Below are 25,187 nucleotides of genomic sequence, written 5' to 3'. Positions count from 1 at the left end.
GAGGATGAAATGGATACCATGCTATCTACTTGATATTATGAAGATTGAATGAAATAAAAAGAATCCAGCAAAGTGCCTGAAAAAATGTTGGCCATCCATATTCCAAACTGAGAAAAAATGCTTAATACAAAGATTACCACATCACGTATAAAAACAAAATACTGGAAGCAATAAATGTCCACAGTGAGAGAATGATTTTCATATTATGCCTCTGTTGAAACTGGTAGCAATATAATAAATAGTCATTATGAAAAGTATGGAGCACCGTGGGAAAAATATTACAATGAAAAGAGGGGGCAAAGCAAGATGCAAAATTGCATGTAAACTCTGGAAAGATATGCATGTGAGAAAAGGTAGACAAATAACACCAAAATGAAAACTGTTAACATTATCAGAAAGCCCCATAATCCCTTACCCAAAAATCTGGAAGCCAGATGTGCTTTGCCATTCAGAATTCTTTGGATATTAGCATATCTTAAATATTATATAGCACCTCCAGCACTCTTTAATCTAATGCATTAGTACTTCAGCAGTGAGTCGCCCTAAGTGGAATAAATGAAGACTGAGGCCGGGAGCAGTGGCTCACGCCTGTAATCCCAGTACTTTGGGAGGCTGAGGCGGGCAGATCACTTGAGGTTAGGAGTTCGAAACCAGCCTGGCCAATATGGTGAAACCCCATCTCTACAAAAAATACAAAAATTAGCCGGGCGTGGTGGGCACCTGTAATCCCAGCTACTCAGGAGGCTGAGGCAGGAGAATCGCTTGAACCCAGGAGGTGGAGGTTGCAGTGAGTCGAGATCGTACCACTGAACTCCAGCCTGTGCAACAGAGCAAGACTCCATCTCAAAAAAAAAAAAAAAAAGGCTCTGTAAGTAGCTTCACCTCAGTTCGGGACAGGTGCCCTGACCTGACAAGTGGAATTCAAATTGGATTTAGCCATGAAATAAGTTATGAAAAATTTTACATTCGTCAGCACTTTGGGAATTTTGGAACTGCAGATAAGGGATTATAGATATACAATACTGAAATATTCACTATCATATTGGTTCTGATCGACAATATTGGAAAATATTAAAAGTGGAAAATATAGGGCCTGACCCTGGTGTTAAAATCATCGGCTTCACTTGAGTTCTCAAGTGTACCCACTGTGGCAGAAGCAATCCTCAACGCATTTGCTATTAGCCAGATTTTTAATACAGACCTACATAGCCTTAACTCATTTTTGTTTTTCTTGGCACTTATTCTCTTTTTAAAAATTTTTTTTAAATTTTACTTTAAATTCCAGGATACATGGGCAGAATGTATAGGTTTGTTACATAGGTATGCATGTGTCATGGTGGTTTGCTGCACCTATCAACCCATCATCTAGGTTCTAAGCCCTGAATGCATTAGGTATTTGTCCTAATGCTCTCCTTCCCCTCGCTCCCCACCCACCAACAGGCCCCGGTGTGTGATGTTCCCCTCCCTGTGTCCATGTGTTCTCATTGTTTAACTCCCACTTATGAGTGAGAACATGTGGTGTTTGGTTTTCTGTCCCTGTGTTAGTTTGCTGAGAACGATGGTTTCCAGCTTCATCCATATCCCTGAAAAGGACATGATCTCATTCCTTTTTATGGCTGCATAGTATTCCACGGTGTATATGTGCTTGGCACTTATTCTATCACCTGGACTCACTGACTCTTTTCTAACATCTTACCCCATTACGGAGAAAAAGCTCAGGATTTCGACATCTACATGTGGCTTAAGAGTAGTCTCTTGCTCCACTTTTCTGCCATGAAGTAATTGGTTAATATGTAATAATGATTAACAAGTGCATAGATTGTGCTCACAATACCCTTCCCATTCCTGGCGTCATGCCTGATTTTTGTAGCTGGTGGGCAAAGTCCTCTCAACGTAGCCTTAAGGAACCAGACCTAGAGACGGGGTTACAAGACAGGAGTGAGAGTCCAGACAAGGATTCTAGGCAGCAGCATCAACAAAGGAGCTTGCTGTTGACTCAGCCTCAGCTTGGAAGCTTTTCTATGCATGTAGGAAGGGCCAGTCATGAGACAGGGCAGAGAAAAAAGCCTGATAACCCCTCCCCTCATCACTATGATTCCCCTCCCTCTGCCAACTCTGGGAATCACAGCATGGCTGCTCTCACAGGTCACTGTCACTTATAGAGTGTGCCATATTTTGTAGTGAATTGGGCTTCCCAGATGGTGAGAACCAGTGGTTTAGATGGAGATCTGTTGGGAGATGGGGTTCTTGTGCACTATGCAATTACTTTGGTTTGGGGACATGCCCAAAAGCATTACACAAATGGCATTTTCTTAGTAGACTTCTAAAAGACATGAGTAGTCTTTTTTTTTTTTTTTTTTTTTTTTTTAGGCAGAGTTTTGCTCTGTTACCAGGCTGGAGTGCAGTGGCAAGATCTTGGCTCACTGCAATGTCTACCTCCCAGATTCAAGTGATTCTCCTGCCTTAGCCTCCCAGTAGCTGAGACTATAGGTGCGTGCCACCATGCCCAGCTAATTTTTGTATTTTTAGTAGAGATGACATTTCACCATGTTGGCCAGGATGGTCTCGATCTCTTGACCTCATGATCTGCCTGCCTCAGTCTCCCAAAGTGTTAGGATTACAAGTGTGAGCCACCGCACCTGGCTGAGTAGTCTTATAAAATTTAAAAATACGTTATGAATGTTAAATCAATGCTTCCTCAAATGTTTCTGCTGTGAAAATATTTGAATACCTTGATACTGGCTGTTTGACACTAAACATACGTTATAGATGACTTTTTAAGCTTTATTATCCCTTTTACTTTACTCAGTGTCAGCTATACATTTTTTCCTAACTTCCTCATTCCACTCAAGACTTGAAATAAGCCCCCAAAGGGAAATACATTGTCTGAGTTACTAATGTAGCCCCTGTTTACAGCCACCAGGTTACATTTCTAGGTTGACATATTCCCACTCCATGGTCATCTGACACTACAAATACGTTGTTGAAACTGCTTTTTCTATGTGTGTGGTTGGGGTTTGAATCAGTTTGTGGCAGAGACAATAGGATAACGAGTGGCCAAACAGGTTTTCTCCCTCATATAAAAAAATGACACAAGCCATTGGTTTTATTGTCAACAAAAATCTGAATTGTTACTGGGTAATAACAGCAATTTCCACAAACTTCCTCTGCATTTTCCTTGTTCTTTAGGGGAGTAGGTCTTTGCAAAAATCAGGGATGATCACACACAAGAGAACAAGAAAGTAAGACCCAAGGAAATACTGAAAGGCAAGGCAAAGAGCTTAACACACTGGCGTTTGTGAATTTCTAATAGTAAAGTGAGCTCAATGTCCCATGACTCCATTGCAAAGCCTTCACCCCACCCCATCCCACCCCAGCAACCATTTGGCTCTTTAGTGCTTGACTCTTTTTTTTTTTTTTTTTTTTTGAGACAGAGTCTCACTTTACTCTGTTGCCCAGGCTGGAGTGCAGGGGCGTGATCTCAGCTCCCTGCAACCTACGCCTCCCAGATTCAGTCCATTCTCCTGCCTCAGCCTCCCGAGTAGCTGGGACTACAGGCGCATGCCACCATGCCTGGCTAATTTTTTGTATTTTTAGTAGAGATGGGGTTCCACCATGTTAGTGCTTGACTCTTTTTTTTTTTTTTTTTGAGACGGAGTCTCGCTCTGTCGCCCAGGCTGGAGTGCAGTGGCACCATATCGGCTCACTGCAAGCTTCGCCTCCCAGGTTCACGCCATTCTCCTGCCTCAGCTTGTCGAGCAGCTGGGACTACAGGCGCCCACCACCATGCCCGGCTAGTTTTTTGTATTTTTTAGTAGAGACAGGGTTTCACCGTGTTAGCCAGGATGGTCTCGATCTCCTGACCTCGTGATCCACCCGTCTCGGCCTCCCAAAGTGCTGGGATTACAGGCTTGAGCCACCACGCCCGGCCTTGACTCTTAAATATGAATAGATATCTAAAGGCTACCAGATATTTAAGTATAGCCTCTAAAATAAAAGACAGAGTCCAGGTGTGGTGGCTCATGCCTGTAATCCTAGCACTTTGGGAGGCTGGGTCAGGAAGATGGCTTGAACCCAGGAGTTTGAGACAATCTGGGCAACATAGGGAGCCCTTGTCTCTAGGAAATAAATAAATAAATAAATAAATAAATAAATAAATAAATAAATAAATAAATAGAATAGAATAGAATAAAAGAGACTAAACAAAGAGAAAAATACAGGGAAACAGTAAACAAACAAACAAACACAGAAGAGTGGTTTTTTTAAAAATTATAAACCTCAAAGAGATTACATGAAAATATGACCACATGAAACAAGAACTGGATGTCATAAAAAGGAAGCTTCATAAATAAAATAAGAAAAAAGTCTTGGAAGTTAAAAACTGAGATTCTCAACAGGTTGGAAGATAAAATTGAGAAAAATCTTCCAGAAAGTATAACAGAAAGGTAAGAGGATGGACAACAGGAGAGAGAAGATGAGAAAGCTAGAGACTGTTCTAGAAGTCCACATCTACTGAGTAAGTGATCCAGAAATAGAGAACAAGGAAAATAGTGACCATGTAATTACCAGGGAGTAATATGAGGAAATGTTTAGGATTAAAGGATGTGACTCTCCAGATTAAAAGGGTTCATCAAATGCATAGCAAAATGGTTGGAGTAAAACACACACACACACACACCTCCAAGGCACATCATTGTGAAATATCAAAATGTTATTTAAAATCAAAGAAAGGCCAGGCGTGGAGGGTGGCTCACAGCTGTAATCCCAGCAATTTGGGAGGCCATGGTAGGTGGATCACCTGAGGTCACGAGTTCGAGACCAGCCTGGCCAACATGGTGAAACCCCATCTCTACTAAAAAAAAATACAAAAACTGGCCAGGCGCGGTGGCTCACACCTGTACTCCCAGCACATTGGGAGGCCGAGGCAGGCAGATCACGAGGTCAGGAGATCGAGACCATCCTGGCTAACACGATGAAACCCTGTCTCTATTAAAAATACAAAAAAATTAGCCAGGCATGGGGGCGGGCGCCTGTAGTCCCAGCTACTCGGCAGGCTGAGGCCGGAGAATGGAGTGAACCCGGGAGGCGGAGTTTGCAATGAGCCGAGATGGCGCCACCACACTCCAGCCTGGGCGACAGAGGGAGACTCCGTCTCAAAAAAAAAAATTTAAAAAAAAATTAGCCGGGCATGGTGGTACACGCCTGTGGTCCCAGCTACTTGGGGGCTGAGGTAGAATAATTGCTTGAACTCAGGGAGGCTGCAGTGAGCCGTGATCAAGCCACTGCACTCCAGCCTGGGCAACAGACGGAGACCCTGTCTCAAAACAAAACAAAAATATATGCAAGGCCTTAAAAATAACTTCCTATGGGCGGGCGCGGTGGCTCACGCCTGTAATCCCAGCACTTTGGGAGGCCAAGACGGGTGGATCACGAGGTCAGGAGATCGAGACTCTCCTCACTGACAGGGTGAAACCCCGTCTCTACTAAAAATACAAAAAAAAAAAAAAAATCAGTCGGGCATAGTGGCGGGGGCCTGTAGTCCCAACTACTCGACAAGCTGAGGCAGGAGAATGGTGTGAACCCGGAAGGCGGAGCTTGCAGTGAGCCGATATGGTGTCACTGCACTCCAGCCTGGGCGACAGAGCAAGACTCCGTCTCAGAAAATAAATAAATAAATAAATAAATAAATAAATAAATAAATAAATAATTACTTTCCACGCACTCTTTCTTAGAAAGTTATTTTAGAATGTGCTCATCAGGATAAGAGGGTAAGAGGAAGATAGGGGTTGAAGAGAGAAGGCTCCATTCAGCATAGCAGACAGTCCCAGGGAATGATGGAGAAGCAGCTGAATCCTAGCCAGCCTGCAAATCCAGGGAACATGTGTAAGATGATACAAGGCAGGAAGATTGTGAGGAAACGGAACTGGTAGATTCTTTGATGCACTGGACCACATGAAAGGTTTTTGTAAGGCTGTGAGCAAAAGATATGCCAAAAACAAAGCAAATGAAAAAATGAGTGAATTAATAACTTCAGGAAAGACAAAAAGGTTTACAAGAAAGGAAATGTTATCATTGAGCAATTTGGCTCAACAGAGAACAAGATTTTCATGAACATAATAATGTAAACTCTTGTTGTGATAACATTATGTTGAAAGGTTACAGGGAATGAAAGCATATGGTAAGAGGGTTAGATAGAGATACTAAATCCTTATTTGAAATCAGTAAGTGATGTCTAACACAGAAAAATCAAGAAAGAGCAGCATAAGTGTATTTTGCAGAAATATAGAGCTAGTGCCAGAAGAAAAAAAATAGAAATTGAAAATGGTATCCTTTGGTGCATGAGATAGGGTGGAGGAGGAAAGAGGAATTTTTGTTTTTCATTATAAGCCTTTAAATACTATTTAACGCTTTGTTTACTATTTGCATATGTTTAATAAAAAATAAAATTTAATTATTAAAAAATACATGAAAACAGAAAGGCAGTGAAGAGGCAATTCACTGAAAAAAGAGCTGCAGATGCTGCCTCAATTTATCAAGAGATGTTTGATCTTATTAAAAATAAGAAAAATGTAAATTAAAGCTAAATTGAGATATTCTTTCTTATTTATCAGATTGGTAAAAATTCAACAGTTGGATGACACCCACTTTTGGTGATGCCGTGGGGAATGCAACATGATTCAACCCCGATCAAGGAGTAGTTGCAATAACCGCTAAGACTGCAGATGCATTTGACTCAGCAAACCCCCTTCAAGAAATGTGTATGAAAAAAACTCATGTTTCAGGTTATTCATTACAACTTTGTTTGTGATAGCAAAACGTGAATTAGAAATGGTCCAAATGTCTGTCCATAGGGGACTGTTTCATAAACTATTGTCGGTCCCTTCGTGAAAAGTATTTATTTTCTCAATGAGTAAAGGAAAAAAAATGACATAATTTTACAACCAGCTTCCAGGCCCTCGGAAGCCCAGAGAGCTGTGTTGAAAGCCTCCCAGACTGGCTGGGTGCAGTGGCTCACGCCTGTAATCCCAGCACTTTGGGAGGCCAAGGTGGGCGGATCACAAGGTCAGGAGATTGAGTCCATCCTGGCTAACATGGTGAAACCCCGTCTCTACTAAAAATACAAAAAATTAGCCGGGTGTGGCAGCAGGTGCCTATAGTCCCAGCTACTCGGGAGGCTGAGGCAGGAGAATGGCATGAACCTGAGAGGTGGAGGTTGCAGTGGGCAGAGATTGTGCCACTGCACTCCAGCCTGAGCAACAGAGCAAGACTCCGTCTCGAGAAAAAAAAGACTCCGAGACAAAGAGACTCTCTGACCTCCCTAAACCTGAGCATAAAAAGAACCCCTTTCGAAACCTTAGACATAAAGCGAGAGAGGCAGTGAGACCATGTCAGATTTAACATCAGTCCTAGGTCTAAATCCCAGTTTGGCTACTTTTTATTCGCCGTGACACTCTAGACTTTGGTTCCTCATCAGTAAGCTGGGGATAGGACTCCCTGCCTTGTCAGGTTGCTGTGAGGGTGGAGTGGACGAGAGTGTGTGATACGGAAGCTACAGGGCCTGGCCCACAGTAAGCGCTCCACAAACAGGAGTTGATATGAATAGTAGCACCGGAAAAAAGAATCCTGTCTCCAGGACAGTATTCATTGTAGAAGGAAAGTCATGTTGGAAATCCCAAGAGCAGAAACAAAAGTCACTGCTCTGAAGAGAAGAATTGAAGGAATTTCCTCTCATGACCAGGCAGTTTTGGGAGAGGCTCTGTATACACAGTCAGATGCCTACGCCCTCATGTTCTCCAGCTTCTCATTGCCATCGCCTCCTCTGATGACCGGCAGAGACATTCCCTAAGCATCCTAGATCGGCAGGACTGGAAGGACCCGAGCCCAAATTCCCGTTTAGGACGAGAAACCCAAAGACCAGAGAAGACCAGTGATCAACTCAAGGGCACACAACCAGCGGGCTTGGTCCACAGTCAGGCACACCCACTAACAAAACTGCTTCCAGGTACGCATTTTATGATAGCAAGGGATACAAAAGGATAAACCTAAATGTGCGTCCCCAGGACATTGAGCTAATCTGACTTTACTCACTCCTGAGAGGGGCTGAGGTCAATGTGAAAGCATGTGATCAAGGTTGGTGGAGAAAGTAATGTGTTTATATCAACCCATTTTGATGGCTGTGTTACACTTACATTTTACACACTTCCCGTGGAATGAAGCCCCAAACCTAGTGGCAGCTTGCGTTGCAGTAACAAGGATTTCTAGAACATACCCAATCCCTGCTCCAGCACTGACCAGATATGTAATGCTGAGTTTTCATTTCCTCATCTGTGAAAGGAGATATCAGCCACCTTCATCATGCTGTTACAAAAATAAAATCAGATAACTGTGTCTGTCTGGCGCACAACAGCCACTACTTCTCTCAAACCCAGATATCCCCTTGTCTTATCAACACAGGAGACCTAATGAGTCCCACAGCAACCTGCTGACCTGCTGATCCTGCTCTATGAATTACAAAGAAAGGTTTTCCCCCAAGCACCGAGAGAGAGAGAGAGAGAGAGAGAGAGAGAGAGAGAGAGAGAGAGAAAAGAAAGACAGACCTTCCATAATGCTTTCATAGGTTAATCGTTTTCAATTTCCTCAGCCAGAATCAAAAGTTAAGAAGAATCTCATTAAGAAGAATTCTAAGGATATTTCTTTTCAAGTTCCCAAATACCTTCTTCATTATCCACATTGCCCTTGCAAGCTGGTTCCCCCATGTGCATGCTGATATGGAGAACACCGAATCCAGATGTATTCACTGGGTTCCCGGCACTATACAATTCCTACCCCAGGGACGTGCTCATGGGAAACACTCAATGAGTCATCCTTATCTGAACCAAGCAGAATCAGGAAAAGAATTCCAAGAAAGATATATTGAACATCTACTTACTATATGCTAGACACTGTATAAGACCCTTTTCACGCTCTTGTTTAATTATGACAACTCTGAAAGGTGATCATTGTTGTCCTCACCTTACAGATGATGAAACAGACATTCAGAGCACTTTGTGATTTGCCTGAAGTTTCACTGTCGAGAAGGAGCCAGGTCTCCTGACTTCAGGTCTTCCCACTATGAGACCACCAGTTTATTGTAACTAGAGGCCTCTCCCCTCTAAAGCATCTTTGTAACTGCTTTCCCTTTCCCCACACTGCTTACACACACAGAAGCCCCTAATTTGTAACAAGTCATTTGATAACTCCAAAAGAGGGGCCACATCCTTTTTCTCTATGTCTGTTGATTAACAAAGACAACATTATGTTTCCAACACATTAGTCAGACCAAGGGGGAAAAAAATCCCCATGACTAGAGTAATTTTCCATCCTTTGGAACAAGGACATATACACAGAAGGTTTACTATAGAACGTAAACATTGCTTTTAAATGATGCCAATCTCTCTTTTAATGTGGCCTAAATCCTAAAATGTAAAGTGTGATAAGCCAGGCGCAGCATCTCACACCTGTAATTCCAGCACTTTGGGAGACTGAGGCAAGTGGATCACCTGAGGTCAGGAGTTCAAGACCAACGTGAACAACATGGAGAAACCCCATCTCTACTAAAAATACAAAATTAGCTGGGTGTGATGGCGCACGCCTGTAATCCCGGCTACTCAGGAGGCTGAGGCAGGAGAATCGCTTGAACCCGGGAGGCAGAGGTTGCAGTGAACCGAGATTGCGCCACTGCACTCCAGCCTGGGCAACAAGAGCGAAACTCCGTCTCAAAAATAAATAAATAAATAAATAAATAAATAAATAAATAAATAAATAAATAAAGCGTGATAGTGTTCTTTCTTCTATTTTAAGTAGACACACGAGCCTTAATATATATGTAAACTGTAAACATCAAGGCCAACTCTTTAAGATTGGACTCTCACACTAACACACCTCTTCCTTGCAACTTGCACCCAGTTTAACTCTGGTCCTAGGCATGCTGACCTGAAGTAGTTGCTGGCCGCGGCAAGTACCACGCGGTGGCAGGAGAATTCCTGAATGTCCACACACAAGATGACATCTGTCAGAGCGTTTTCCATTCGCAGGGTCTCCAGGCCATTCTGAAGAATTAAGGAGAGTCCCGCGTCGTCAAATTTGACCTTTTCCCCATTTAGGATCTCCACCAAGTCTCCTCTTTTCTGGGAGGGCTCATCTGTAGAAGGTGCCAGAGGCCCTTCCAAACTCTTCTCAACCACGTCACCCATGGTCCAGGCGCCCCTTTGTCCTGCCGTCAACATCGAGACTGAAGGAGCGCCCAAGTGTCAGGCAGGCCCCATTGCAGAAGCTGAGCGGATTTCCTGTGCAGGGCCCTCCACTTATCACCAGCTGTCACACACACATAACAGGAAGTCTCGCACTTTCTCATCCTGTTACTACAAATGCCAGCAACTTCTATTCTTCTTCTTTCTGTGAATAATCACAGGGTTAGAAATTACTTAGAATAGGTGTGTGGGAGGGGGCTCTGGAAGAGGAGTGGCCTCTTAAGAGTCCACTGTGAGTGCTGTGTGTTTATTTTGGTGCATCTCCCACTTCATATCCGTGAGCAGGAAGCCTCCGGTGGTGGCTATTACATTTGTACTCCTAATGCTATCAATAACCCGAGTTGTCAATGAGGGGATGGACAGGAGACATTCTATAATCCTCCCACTTCACATTTGTACTTCTAGTGGCTCAATAACCCAAGTCGTCAATGAGGGGATGGACAGGAGACAGTCTATAGTCCTCCCACTTCCTCCTCCCAGGCATCTGAGATCCCACAACGATCCAACAACGTCCTTTGTAAACCTTGGAAACCCCACTTATCCCTGACATTCTCATATCTGGAGACACAGCAGATAGTCTATCTTCATCCTCCTCCCTACCCAGGGGAAAACAATGTCATGGCAAACATTCATGTCTTCCCCCCACCGAAAAACGTCTATTGTTTCAGATGTGCTTTGGGGGCGCAGAAGAAATGGTTTCCAAAACTCAGTCACTAGCATCTTTTCAGAGGATGAGTCAGGGTAGGGCTACACCGAATTGCCACAGCAGGTCTCAAATTAGCCCAGTGTCTACAGACCATGCATCTAACGTTGGATCCTGAAGTATTTTCATTACCTTTGCAGGTCTTAGTTAAGTAGTAATAACTGTCATTATTAAAATCCCATGATTTTAATAGGAAGTTATAGGAGCGTATTAGTTAGCGTTCTCCCACACCCAACAGTAATGCTTTACCAGGTTGCTAGGTATTTCTTAGGCCAGTAAGCTTGACATCTAAAATTAACCATCACAATTACAGTCATACCCAGCATAATGATATTTCAGTTGATAATGGACTCCGGAGAGACAGAACCAAAAGGATACCTAGAGAGGCATAGCAGAGGGAAATTATTAGGGGAATTAGCTCACATGATTATGGAGACTGAGAAGTCGCATGACAGACTGCTGAAAGCTCAGGTCGAGTCCGAAGGCCTCAGAACCAGGGAAGATGGTATAACTCTCAGTCCAAGGCCAAATGCCTGATAATCCAGGAAGTGGGGAGACTGGTGTAAGTCCTGAAGTCCAAAGGCAGGGGATCCTGGAGTTCTGTTGTTCAAGGCAGGAGATGACTGTATCCCAGCCTCAGAATAGAGAGACATGGACCTTTCTTCTGTTTTTGTTTTCTCTGGGCCACTGGCTGATTGGATGGTGCCCACCCACAGTGAGAGTGTATCTTCTCTACCGAGTCCACTCAGACTCACTAAGCTCTCCCGGAAACAACCTCGCAGACACGCTCAACAGCAATGCTTTACCAGGTTGCTAGGTATTTCTGAGCCCAGTAAACTTGACATCTAAAATTAACTGTCACAAGTACAGTCATGCCCAGCAAAATGACATTTCAGTCGATGATGGACTGAATATACAATTGTGGTCCCATAAGATTATAATGAAGCATATAAAGAAACCTGACAGCCGGGCGCGGTGGCTCACGCCTGTAATCCTAGCACTTTGGGAGGCCAAGGCAGGCGGATCACAAGGTCAGGAGCTCAAGACCAGCCTGAGCAACATGGTGAAACCCCCGTCTCTACTAAAACTACAAAAATTAGCTGGGCATGGTGGCATACACCTGTAATCCCAGCTAGTCAGGCGGCTGAGGCAGGAGAATCGCTTAAATCCGGGAGGCAGAGGTTGTAGTGAGCCGAGATTGTGCCATTGCACTGCAACCTGGGCAATAAGAGCAAAACTTTGTCTCAAAAAAAAAAGGTAATGAAAAAATAATGCCATTCATGATGGTAATAAAACATATGTAAATACCTAGGAATAACAGCAACCAGCAACATAAGGAAAACTAACAAACTTTACAAAGAGATTTGAAAGAAAGCTTAAATAAATATACCAAGTTCCTTTATGGAAAGACTAAGTGTTATTAAAAGGACCAATTCTTTCCAAATGCATTTACGGGTTTATTTTACTCTAATAAAAACTACAAGAAAATTTGGAGTTTAGGTGTTTTGTTTTGTTTTGTTTGAGACAGAGTCTCAGTCTGTTGCCCAGGCTAGAGTACAGTGGTGCGATCTCAGCTCACTGCAACCTCCACCTCCCAGGTTCAAGCGATTCTGCCTCAGCCTCCCAAGTAGCTGGGACTATAGGCTCGCACCACCACACCTGCCCCAAGTTTAGGTTAAATTTCAATGAACAGTATCAAGATAGGTTCAAAGCACAGTGGGACTATCTGTAAAAGGATAAACATTAAGTCTAGACTTTACAGTGGACCCAGAGTCTTTTCTCCCTGGAAACTACAAAATTGAGATAAATGTGGAATGTAGTATTCAGAAGCCCCATATCTGAGTTGGAAATTGAGACTGCTTCCCCATGTCAAAGTGATTTAAATCTTCCAGACAACTCTGAGATGTCTCATTCTTACTGATACAACAGCAAACAACAAAGTTTCTGATGGTCTGCGGTTTTTAGAAATCAATTTTTCTCAGTAAGAATAAGTAGTCATGGCCGGGCACAGTGGCTCAAGCCTGTAATCCCAGCACTTTGGGAGGCCGAGACGGGCGGATCACGAGGTCAACAGATCGAGACCATCCTGGCTAACACGGTGAAACCCCGTCTCTACTAAAAAAAAAATACAAAAAACTAGCTGGGCAAGGTGGTGGGCACCTGTAGTCCCAGCTACTCGGGAGGCTGAGGCAGGAGAATGGCGTGAACCCGGGAGGCAGAAGCTTGCAGTGAGCTGAGATCCGGCCACTGCGCTCCAGCCTGGGCGACAGAGCGAGACTCCATCTCAAAAAAAAAAAAAAAAAAAGAATAAATAGTCACTCACGAAGGGTATCCTTATGACACATTGATAATTGCACAGAGTCACTTAAAGAAATGTTTCTTTTTAATGTTTTTTACTTTTTTGTTTTGTTTGTTTTTTGAGACAGGGTCTCACTCTGTTGCCCAGGCTGGAATGCAGTGGTGAGAACATGGCTCACTGCGGCCTCCACCTCCTGGGCTCAAGCAATCCTCCTGCCTCACCCTTCCAAGTACAGGTGCATGGCACCACATCTGACTAGTTTTTTAATTTATATTTTTTGTAGAGGCTAGATTTCCTAGCCTGATGAATGGGAGTGCAGATTTTTACTTTCCGATTTGACCTAATCTTTTCTTTCTCAGCCCTTTTAAGATTAATAGTCATGAATTTAAATTGAGACCTGGCAGACGGCCAAGATCAGCTTCCAAAAGTTATATGCTTGGGCCAGGTATGGTGGCTCATGCCTGAAATCCCAGCACTTTGGGAGACCAAGGTAAGAAAATTGCTTGAGCCAAGAAGTTCCAGACCAGCCTGGGCAACATGACGAAACCTCATCTCCACAAAAAATATAAATTAAAAAATTAGTCAGATGTGGTGTCATGCATCTGTACTTGGAAGGCTGAGGCGGGAGGATTGCTTGAGCCCAGGAGGTGGAGGCCGCAGTGAGCCATGTTCTCACCATTGCATTCCAGCCTGGGCAACAGAGTGAGACCCTGTCTCAAAAAACAAACAAAACAAAAAAGCAAAAAAAAGTCATATGTTGAGCTGTGTTCAATAGAACTATGGAGGGTCGGCCGGGTGCGGTGGCTCACGCCTGTAATCCCAGCACTTTGGGAGGCCAAGGTAGGCAGATCATGAGGTCAGGAGATCGAGACCATCCTGGCTAACATGGTGAAACCCTGTATCTACTAAAAATACAAAAAATTAGCCAGGCAGGCTAAGGTGGTGGTGGGTGCCTGTAGTGCCAGCTACTCGGGAGGCTGAGGCAGGAGAATGGCGTGAACCCGGGAGGTGGAGCTTGCAGTGAGCCGAGATCACGCCACTGCACTCCAGCCTGGGTGACAGAGCGAGACTCCATCTCATAAAAAATAAATAAATAAATAAATAAATAAGAACTATGGAGGGTCCAGCTAGTTAAACTGAATCTGCCCTTAGACTTCAGAGTCAAGGTGAAGCAAAGATGAAGCCAAGTGAACGAAAGAGACTGAGATAAGACAGGACAGGAGGGTAGGAGGAGCAAGGTGGGAATTCAAGAGGGTCTAAGATTTTTGCATATGCCAGAGCTGGGCTCCAGGACTCCCACTTAGCCCCACTGGTGGCCTCCTACTTGGCTAAGAGGGCCTCACTGAAAGACGTAGGGTCAAACACACAGATCCCATGCCACACCCCGGCCCCAGCTCCTGTGACCTCTCTCCTATATGTAGATGTCAAACCCTTCTCCCTAGTCACTCTCCTCTGCTTTATGCATTTTAATGCTCTAAATATGTGTTCAAAGTCTGGTGTTGTTATATCCTTGCTATTGGTTGTATCTTTTATTAGTATTAAATGTCCCTGTTTACCCTGTTAATTTTTTTCTTTAAAGAATTTTCTGATTTGTCTGGAGTTTCTATTGCCACTCCTGCTTTCTTTTTGTTTACTTTTCCTAATGTATCTTTGCCCGTTCTTTGTATTCTGGGAAATAGACATCTTTTCTTAATGTTTCTGATGGTTGCAATGATGTTTCAACAAATAGTAAGCCAATATTTATCTAATTATCATAGCACAAAGCCTAGAGATAACTTGGATTATCTCTAGACTTGGATAACTTGGATTATCTCTAGGCTCTGTGCTACAATAACTAGATAAATATTGGTATCCCGCTGCTTACTTAACATCTGCACTTGAGGGTCTAACATTTGAGGCATCCTCCAACTAAATATATCCCAAGCCAAAACCTGGATGGTACACACCAAACATGTCCCTTCACTGGGCTGTGTTTGGGCAGGAACACACAAAAGAGACGTTGAGTAGTTGGCAAAGTTCAATTTCTTGACCTTAGTGGTGTTTACAACGGTATTGCGTGCCTTATAATAATTCACTAAGCTATATATTTGTTTGTATCATTTTCCATGTTTTATTTGACAACACAAAGGTAACAACAACCATAACAATAATAGTCAACATGTATTGATGTCAGGGCTTTGCTAGTTAGTAGCTGAATGGGACTACAGTTCCAGACTTCCAGCTCCTGAGCCAGTGCCTGATCCCCACCCCATGCTGAAGGAGCACACTCAGGACTTCGCATCTTCCTGGTAAGTGTGAGGCAAATGGAATATCCGCCCATTCCTCAGACAAGACCAGCTTTGCGTGCCATCTTGTGGCCTCTTTCTGGTTCCAGTTAATACCTGAGGGCCCAGAAAACATAGAAGCTGCAGCTTTTACCTCAGGTCAGGGTTCCTCTGAGTATCTTCAGTTCCCAGGTAGAGTGTGCCAGCCTCTCCCAATCGCGGCATCCTGCAGACGCCGCTGGGCTGGCCTCTTCCTCTGCCTGATTCAAGGTTGCCCAGTGCTCCCAGGCTCGTGCTCATCAAATGCCTGACCCTGGCCTCCTCTGGCCAACTCCTCTTGCCAACCACATCCTGTCATAACAATAACGAAAGATAAATGCTTTCATCCAAAACAATGACATGGGGTCTGCCTGAATCTGAAACAAGAAGTTGGAAAGTTGCCAGAGGAGAAAGACAAGCCTGATCTAAGTAGTGAGGCCAAATATCAAAATCCAAGAACAAAGCAGAGCCCAGAGCCAAGTGTTTTATAATTTAATCCAGGGGGATTCTTTTTAAAAGGGCAGTGTTAGGGCTTTATTTCCTCTTACAAATTCTGCGTACAACACACACTTTCCACAGCATGTTTCTAATCAACATAATAAAAGATTTGTCATATATGAGTTATAATTTTTTAACTTTCTATTCAGGACCACCCAGCCTGGTCCCTAGGTGTTACCCTGACATGTCCCCTGCAGACCTGAACTTAAGGAAAGCCAGGTGTTCCCAAGACCCCTACCAGGTGGTTCTGAGCAACCTCTCCTTAAAACAGTGTCCGCAAAATGGTAGAAGTAAGGCTGGGCGTGCTGGCTCACACCTGTAATCCCAGCACTTTGGGAGGCTGAGGCAAGCAGATCACTTGAGCTCAGGAGCTCGAGATCAGCCTGGGCAACATGACAAAACCCAGTCTCTGCTAAAAATACAAAAATTAGCAGGGCACAGTGGCGCATGCCTATAGTTTCGGCTATATGGGAGGCTGAGGTAGGATTGATTGAGACTGGGTGCTGTGGCTCACGCCTGTAATCACAGCACTTTGGAAGGTGGAGGTGGGCAGATCACTTGAGGTCAGGAGTTCAAGACCAGCCTGGCCAACACGGTGAAACCCTGTCTCTCCTAAAAATACAAAAAAATTACCCAGGCATGATGGCGGGTGCCTGTAATTCCAGCTACTCGGAAAGCTAAGGCAGGAGAATCACTTGAACCTGGGAGGTATAGGTTGCAGTGAGCTGAGATCACACCACTGCATTCCAGCCTGGGCAACAGAGCAAGACTTAGTCTCAAAATAAAAAAGGTGTAGAGGCAAGTGATGGCAAAAGCCAAAACTGACCCTCTACCCTCAACAAGTAGTGAAATCAGGGAAGTTTGTCCTTAATAAACCACATCCCATTTTTCATCCCACCCCAAAACCCCACGTTTCTTTTATTAACAAATTAACTTTTGCTGGGTGTTTTTCTGATTATGAAACAGTAATAAATGTACCTTGTTGAAAACCTGGGAAATTCAGAAAAGAATCAAAATTGACATTTGGTATGCTGCAGTAGACTTGTACTGACTCTAGGGAGTTGATTTTGTGCATTTCTTCTTACTTCAAGGGCGATGAATTGGTGTTGGTTGAAATTAGCCATGATAGGGATATTTACACCGTAGAAATTGATAAATGCTACACATCAGGGCTTTGTCCTTGAAACTGGCCATGATAGGGATATTTACACCATGGAAATTGATAAATGCTATGAATAAGGGCTTTGTCCTTGAGAGCCAGTTGCTGAACATTCATTCAGTATTACCCGGCTGCGACTCCACCCTCCTCTTTAGATTGCCGAGGTCCTGGTGCCTCCTTGCACCACCCTCCAACTCCAGTTTGGACTCTACTCTTGGATTTCAGAGAGATTCTGCCTGACCCCCTTTTCATGAAGTGGATTATTGTGTCTCTGCTCCTTACAGGCAAACGCACTTCCCTGAAACAGAGGCAGAGCAGTATTGGGACACTCATCTGCCGGGCCCACATGCTAACTACCACTGTACCACTCTTCCACCGCAGACCCCAGTGTGGTCCTCACCTCCAAGTCGCTATAGAAGCCACATCTGCTCCCATCAGCAAAAAAATAAAATAAAGCAAAAAAGAAGCCACTTCTACAGCCCAGCTTGGCACCTTCCAGCTTCTATACCTGCCCTGGGGCAAATCTAGTTTTCTCATAGAGGGAATTTCCCGACAGATACTAACTTTTGGACCATCCCATGTAGCCTCACACTTGTCCCAGGATGGCATTGTGTCCTGGTTTGCCTCTTGGCCAGGCTTGTCCAAGTTATTAAGGGATCTGGTGGCAGCCCTAAGGGAGCTAGCCTTCCGATTTGGAGTTCATGGAAGAACATTGTCTCTGGAAGGAAGTGGGAGGAGCAAGGCGAGACTCCAGTCCAGGAGGAATAGCAATACAAGCCCAGAGAACCAAGGACTGCAGACAGGCATAAGGTCAAAGTAAGGTCAGTTGATTATGGTTTCAAGGTCAGGCACAGTGGCTCACGCCTGTAATCCCAGCACTTTGGGAAGCCAAGGCGGGCGGTTTACCAGGTTAGGAGATTGAGATCATCCTGGCCAACATGGTAAAACCCTGTCTCTACTAAAAATACAAAAATCAGCTGGGCGTGCTGGCACACACCTGTAGTCCCAGCTACTCCGGAGGCTGAAGCAGGAGAATCACTTGAACCTGGGAGATGGAGGTTGCAGTGAGCTGAGATCACACCACTACATTCCAGCCTACTACATTCCAGCCTGAGCAATAGAGCGAGACTCCGTCTCAAAAAAAAGAAAAAAAAAAAAAAAAAAAACAGGTCAATGCCTCAGTTTCATATTCCTACAAATTAGAAGTAATAATAGTATCCACCTCAATGTGCTGTAGAAATAAGGAAATACGTGAAGCCTGTGGAACAATGCCTGGCATGTATTAAGCACTATGTAAGCATTAGCTATTATTATGCAAACTCTTCTGTAGAAGGAAAAGTGTGTACATTTCATTTGAAATCGGGCTTCAGGCTTCAGACCAAAAACTCCTTCAAAGCCCTTTGTTAGTACTTACAGGCCCTCTATTTTTCTCATGTTTTCTTGGATCATTTTCACATAGTCAGTGTAGAAGGGTCCATACACCACCACCTCCCCAGGGAAATAAAGATTTCCATCACCCAGTCCTCTGCATCAGAAACATTATTCTAACCAGAGTCATAACAATCCACAGAAGGATTTATCCATCTGGGACAATGTTCCCTTAAAGAGCCTGAATTAGACAGTCATTTTGAAAAGAAGTATTTTGTAGATGATACTAGTACTAAGAGCACCATTTATTGAGATGTCACGAAGTGTTCTGTGTACCTTTCCTCATTTTATTTCCTTTTATCCTGATAACTTGATAAAATAGATTACTTTCCTTTTTACAACTGAGGAAACCAAGGCTTCAAACCAAAGTTGGCTGTTTTGTCCCAGGTCACACAGGTAGTAGTATTTGGCCGCCCATGCCCTATTCTAATGAAAAGTTACCAGCCCACATCCTCTGTTCCCCAGGAAACCATTTTCCGGTACCACATGACTCAGCTGTTTCCCCTTATTAATTGGACTAGAGTGAATGCCCCCCACCCAAAGACAGCCAAGTACAGAGATTCGTTCAAGGACACGTACAGCTGGCTCAAAAATATCAGATGAGGCCTCACCTGATGCCTCATGCCTGTAATTCCAGCACTTTGGGAGGCCAAGGCGGGTGGACAGCTTGCGTCGAGGAGATCAAGACCAGCCTGGAAAAAATAGGGAGTCCCTGTCTCTACAAAAAAAATTTTTAATTAGCTGGATGTGGTGGTGCACACCTGTGGTTCCAACGACTCAGCAGGCTGGGGCGGCATGATCTCTCGAGTCTGGGAGGTGGAGGCTGCAGTGAGCCATGATCACACCACGGCACTCTAGCCTGAGCAACAGAGTGAGACCATGTCTCAAAAAAATATCAGATAGAACCATTGGAGTCCCTCCCTCCATCCCTGTCTCTGAAATTTGAAATAAGGAACACAGAGTTTGCCATTTGGCAGCAGAAACAGGAGGCAAAAGGATTCATCAAGAGATCCATGAGGTAGAGTCAGAGCCATGGCACGCTAAAGCCCTGTGCAAGCCAAACTTCTGAAAAGCAAAAACTGTTAGAAAACAGAGGGACCCAGAAGGCATAAAAAGGAGACTGAAGCCAATATGCAGAAAGTAGCTGAGACAGGTCACTCTCAGGCTGGGTGGAAGGAAGACCATGGGCTCCTATTGCTGAAGTCCTGAGCCCACTGTGGATCTGGACCCACCCTCCTGCTCCCATTAGGGCTCTGCTCATAAATTTTAGAGAGATTTCTGCCTGGTGCCCACATTTCTCAATGTAGCTTGATTGAGACTCTGTTCTTTTCATCCAAATGATCCTCCCTGAAACGGAAGAAGAGTGGTGTGAAGTTTATCCATCCGACCCCACATACTGACCTTTGCGCTCCCATCCTCCACAGACCAGAGATGTCACCAGGTACACAGATGGGCCCTAGAAAAGGATCAGATACCATAGCTGTAGCCAGTGCTAATTCAGGTCTGCTATCCATATCCAAATCTAAAGTGTACTTTGCAAATGAAGAGTCAAGGAGTAAATGGAAAACAGCAAAAATTCCAAAAAGTGGATTTTGTCAATAAGAACAGCCCCCGAATGTTCACTTATTGCTAAGTGGGAAGAGGGACGCTATAAAAAAAGTAATGTACATTACGACCAGGCGCAGAAGCTCACGCCTGTAATTCCAGCACTTTGGGAGGCGGAGGCGGGTGGATCACTTGAGGTCAGGAGTTCAAGACCAGCCAGACCAACATGGTGAAACCCTGTCTCTACTAAAAATAAAATTAGCCAGGCTTGGTGGCGCACACCTGTAGTCCCAGCTACTTGGGAGACTGAGGCAAGGGAATCGCTTGAACCCAGGAGTGGAGGTTGCAGTGAGTTGAGATCATACCACTGCACTCAGCCTGGGTGACAGGACGAGACTCCATCTCAAAAAAAAAAAATAATGCACATTATGTTGCCATTTTTGCAAATATGTGTGTGTGTGTGTGTGTGTATATATATATATGATAGAAGACCAGAAGGAAAGGCCTTCACCCATTATCAAATATTTAATATTTAGTGATATAATGGTGTGCAAAAATCTGTTCTCCAGATACAATGCTAAACAAAAAGTGACACAGTTCCTACCCTCAAGGAGCATACAGTCCAGTGAGAGAGATCAATAGTAAGAAACAAACACACACACTGCAATCACTCTAAATGCTGTGAGGGAGATGCACTTGGTGAAGAACCTTTATCAAGGGCAATTTGACATGGTCAAAGAGGTCAGCGAAGTCCTGTCTAATGACCAAGATATGATGGGTGAATATACACCACCCACATGAACAGCAGGGAAGAGTTGTCCAGCAAGAGGTCACAGCATGGGCAAAGCCGCATTGGAGGAGAGACTACAGCAAGTATAAGAAACTGAAAGAAGGCCAAGTGGTTGGAGTAAAGAAAGTTTGGGCTGGGAATGGTGTGGGATGTGAGAGGTAGGCAGGGTCAGATTATCCAGGGTTTTAGGGGCCAGGTTCAGGAGTTTTGTCTTCAACCTACAAGCAATGGGAAACTACCAAGGGACTGGGGGAGCTAGTGGGGTGGGGTATGGAGATATAATCAAATTTGCAATTTGAAAATATCTGTCTCAGTATGGAGAACAAATTACTAAGGGCCAGCACAGATGAGGTAAAAGAGAAGAGAGCCAGTCTGGAATCTATCATACTAATCCAGGTGGCAGGTGATGGCAGCGTGAACTGGGAAGTAGTGCTAGGGACAGAGACAAGTAGATGCATTTGAGGGCAATATCAAAGGTAAAATCATGGCTGGGCACAGTGGCTCACACCTGTAATCCTAACACTTTGGGAGGCCAAGGTGGGCAGATCACTTGAGGTCAGGAGTTTGAAACCAGCCAGGCCAACGTGGTGAAACCCCATCTTTACTTAAAAAAAAAAAAAATTAGCCAAGCATGGTGGCGGGCACCCGTAATGCCTGTAACTCCAGCTACTCGGTTGGCTGAGGCAGAAGTATAGCTTGAACCTGGGAGACGGAGGTGGCAGTGAGTCAACTTCACACCACTGCACTCCAGCCTGGGCAACAGAGCGAGACTCCATCTCAAAAATAAAAAAAAAAAATAAATAATAAAAAACAAAGCTAAAATCAATAAGATTTGGTGAAGGATTGGATGTGGAATGTAAAGGAACAGGAATTTTCAAGAATGACCTAGGTTTCTAGTGTGAACAGTTGGGTAAACAGAGGTACCAACCCTCTGAGATACAGAACGCTAGAAAGGAAACAGGTTTGGGGGTGAAGAGTATGAGTTAATGCCTGGTTATACTGAGTCTGGAGAGTTTGAGACATTCAAGATGTGCTATCAGGTAGGATATTTAATATGCAAGTTTAGAACTGAAATACATTTGTGTCGGAGATATAAATGAGTGTCCCAAAACATTTAAAGCAGCTATTTCTGGGTGATAAGCTTTTGTATGTTTTTTGTTTTATTCTTTGTGTTTTTCCATTTTTCCCAGGTTTTCAGCAATAACCAATGTTTGGGGTTTTTTTGTAAGTGGAATCTAGAAGAAAACAGTAAAATTTTCCTTGCATCTGTAGCAGAGGGTGCTGGGGGTGGGGGGTATACTCTACTTCTCATCGCTGGAATTAGTGATCTCAACAGGAATGTCCCTAGAGTCTGGAAAGCCAAATTAGTTTGATGCTAATATCTCTTTGGCAACAACAAATTTCTCTTACATGGGTCTGCTCAGATCTAGCCACCTTCCACATTGCAATTTGGTGTCTTGAGCAGACTTACACAACAAGAAAGGGTTCACCATGTAGGTCGATGGTCAAGTTTGGGATCCAGGTGTCTCCTTGATAACTGAGGTGTTTTAAGGGGCCAAAAAAAGAGCAGCCTTTCCCTCTTCATCCTGGAGAAGAACCAGTTGAGATGTAAAACAAAGAGTTAGGAGATGAGTACCAAATGCTCAGTTCTAGCTAAGCCGGAGAGCCAAATAGTATGTTCAACAGATTATTCACACAGTTATGGCAACATTGAATCAGGGCTGGTTCCGGCCCCCATCTCATCCCCAGAGTTACAAAGCAGAAAGTGCTGTAGAGTAGCCACTCCCAAAGGTGGAGAGAAGAAAAGGCTGGGCCACGTACACAGCATCTATTTTCACCATTTTCCTTGCGGCAGAATGAGGGAGGAGTGTGAGAATGGAGAGAGGCCAGTAGTGTGAGGCTAACGCCGGGAAACATCAGGTGTGGAGGCAGCATCATGCTCACCAACACCCCTCTGAGTTACTGAATTTAGCATCAGGGTTTTTTGTTTGCTTGTTTGTTTGTTTTTGTTTCTGTTTTTGTTTTTGTTTGAGACTGAGTCTCACTCTATTGCCCAGGCTGGAGCACAGTGGCATGATCTTGGCTCACTGCAACCTCTGCCTCCCATGTTCAAGCAATTCTCCTGCCTCAGCCTCCTGAGTAGCTGGGACTACAGGTGCACTCCACCACACCCAGCTAACTTTTGTATTTTTATTAGAGACAGGGTTTCACCATGTTGGCCAGGCTGGTCTCAATCTCTTGACCTCATGATCCGCCGGCCTTGGCCTCCCAAAGTGCTGGGATTACAGAGCATCAGGTTTATTAGTCAAACTCTACCACATACAGTGTAGTATGCTGTCCCACGTACATTTAAGTGGTCTGAGTCCCTGGTAACTAGCAACAAATCAATGTTAACTGATTTTTAGCAGAAGCAGAATTTATTAACAGAATATTGGGGGTGTAAATCTCGCTTGCATCTTGGATTTAAAAAGAAAAATAATCCGTGTTTATAGCAACATTATTCACAATAGCCAAAAGGTGGAAACAACCTACGTGTCCACAGACAGAGGATCAACAAAACGTAGCATCGAGAGAATGGAACATTACTCAACCTTAAAAAGGAAGGAATTTCTTTTTCACATTTTTTTTTTATTTTTGTAGGTACGTAGTAGGTGTATACATTTGTGGGGTACCTGAGAAGTTTTGATACAGGCATGCAATGTGAAATAGGCACATCATGGGGAATAGAGTCTCCATCCGCTCAAGCATTTATCCTTTGAGTTGCAAACAATCCAGTTATGCTCCGTAAGTTATTTTAAAATGCACAATTAAGTTAGTATTGACTATAGTCACCCTATTGTGCTATCCAACAGTAGGTTTTATTCATTCTTTCTATATTTTGTGCCCGTTAACCATTCCAACCTCCCCACCCCCGACTCCCCACTACCCCTCCCAGCCTCTGGTAACCACCCTTCTACTCTTTTTCTCCATGGGTTCAATCGTTTTGATTTTTAAATCCCACAAATAAGTGAGAACATGAGGTGTTTGTCCTTCTGTGCCTGGCTTATTTCACTTAACTCAATGATCTCCAGTTCCACCCAAGTTGCTGCAGATGACTGGATCTCATTCTTTTTTATGGCTGAATAGTAGTTCATTGTGTATATGCACCACATTTTCTGTATCTATTCATCTGTTGATGGACACAGGTTGCTTCCAAATCTTAGCTATTGTAAACCGTGCTGCAACAAATACAGGAGGGCAGATCTCTCGTCAGTATCCTGAGGAGGGTAGATCTCTCGTCAGTATCCTGATTTCCTTTCTTTTGGGTACATATGCAGCTGTGGGCTTGCTGGATTATATGGTAGCTCAATTTTCAGTTTTTTGAGGAACCTCCAGACTATTTTCCATAGGGGTTATACTAATTTACATTCCCACCAACAGTGTAGGAGGGTTCCCTTTTCTCCACATCCTCGCCAGCATTTGTTATTGCCTTTTGGGTATAAGCCATTTTCACTGGGTTGAGATGATATCTCATTGTAGTTCTGATTTGCATTTCTCTAATGATCAGTGATGCTGAGCACCTTTGCCTATGCCTGTTTGCCATTTTTATGTCTTCTTTTGAGAAATGTCTATTCAAATCTTTTGCCCATTTTTTGATCGGATAATTACTTTTTCCTATTGAGTTGTTTGAGCTCCTTATCTATTCTGATTATTAATCCTTTGTTATATGGGTAGTTTGCAAATATTTCCTCCCATTCTGTGGGTTGTCTCTTCACTTTGTTGATTGTTTCCTTTGCTGTGCAGAAGCTTTTTAACTCGATGTGATCCCATTTGTCCATTTTTACTTTGGTTGCCTGTGCTTGTGGGGTATTGCTCAAGAAATCTTTGCCCAGACCAATGTCCTGGAGATTTTCCCCAATGTTTTCTTGTAGTAGTTTCATAGTTTGATATCTTAGACTTAAGTCTTTAATCCATTTTGATTTGATTTTCTTGTATGGCAAAATAGTAGGTAGGGGCCTAGTTTCCTTCTTCTCATATGGATATCCAGTTTTCCCAGCACCATTTATTGAAGAGACTCTCTTTTCCCCAGTGTATGTTTTTGGCACCTTTGTCAAAAATGAGTTCACTGTAGACATGTGGATTTGTTTCTGGGTTCTAATAAAATAAAGAAAATTTTGACATATACTACAATGT

At 43.7% G+C, this 25,187-nt stretch overlaps 1 protein-coding gene across 2 annotated transcripts in view; it reads right to left on the bottom strand.

Annotated features, from left to right (window-relative positions):
- KLHL6 (kelch like family member 6) overlaps window positions 1–10,324 on the bottom strand; it is a 70,952-nt gene extending 60,628 nt beyond the window's left edge. The window contains exon 1 of one of the 2 annotated variants that reach the window (XM_010366221.2): window positions 9,973–10,324. In XM_010366221.2, coding sequence (XP_010364523.1) covers window positions 9,973–10,265 — 293 coding nt within the window. In that variant the 5' untranslated portion in view covers window positions 10,266–10,324. Of the gene's footprint in view, window positions 1–9,921 lie in introns of both variants that reach the window. The other variant, XM_030931516.1, reaches the window with a different exon arrangement.
- Window positions 10,325–25,187: the final 14,863 nt, after the last annotated feature.

This window comes from Rhinopithecus roxellana, chromosome 1, assembly GCF_007565055.1.
Source record: "Rhinopithecus roxellana isolate Shanxi Qingling chromosome 1, ASM756505v1, whole genome shotgun sequence".
NCBI lineage: Eukaryota > Metazoa > Chordata > Mammalia > Primates > Cercopithecidae > Rhinopithecus > Rhinopithecus roxellana.
Note: the sequence above shows the minus strand (reverse complement) of the source record. Positions and strands in the feature narration are given on the sequence as shown.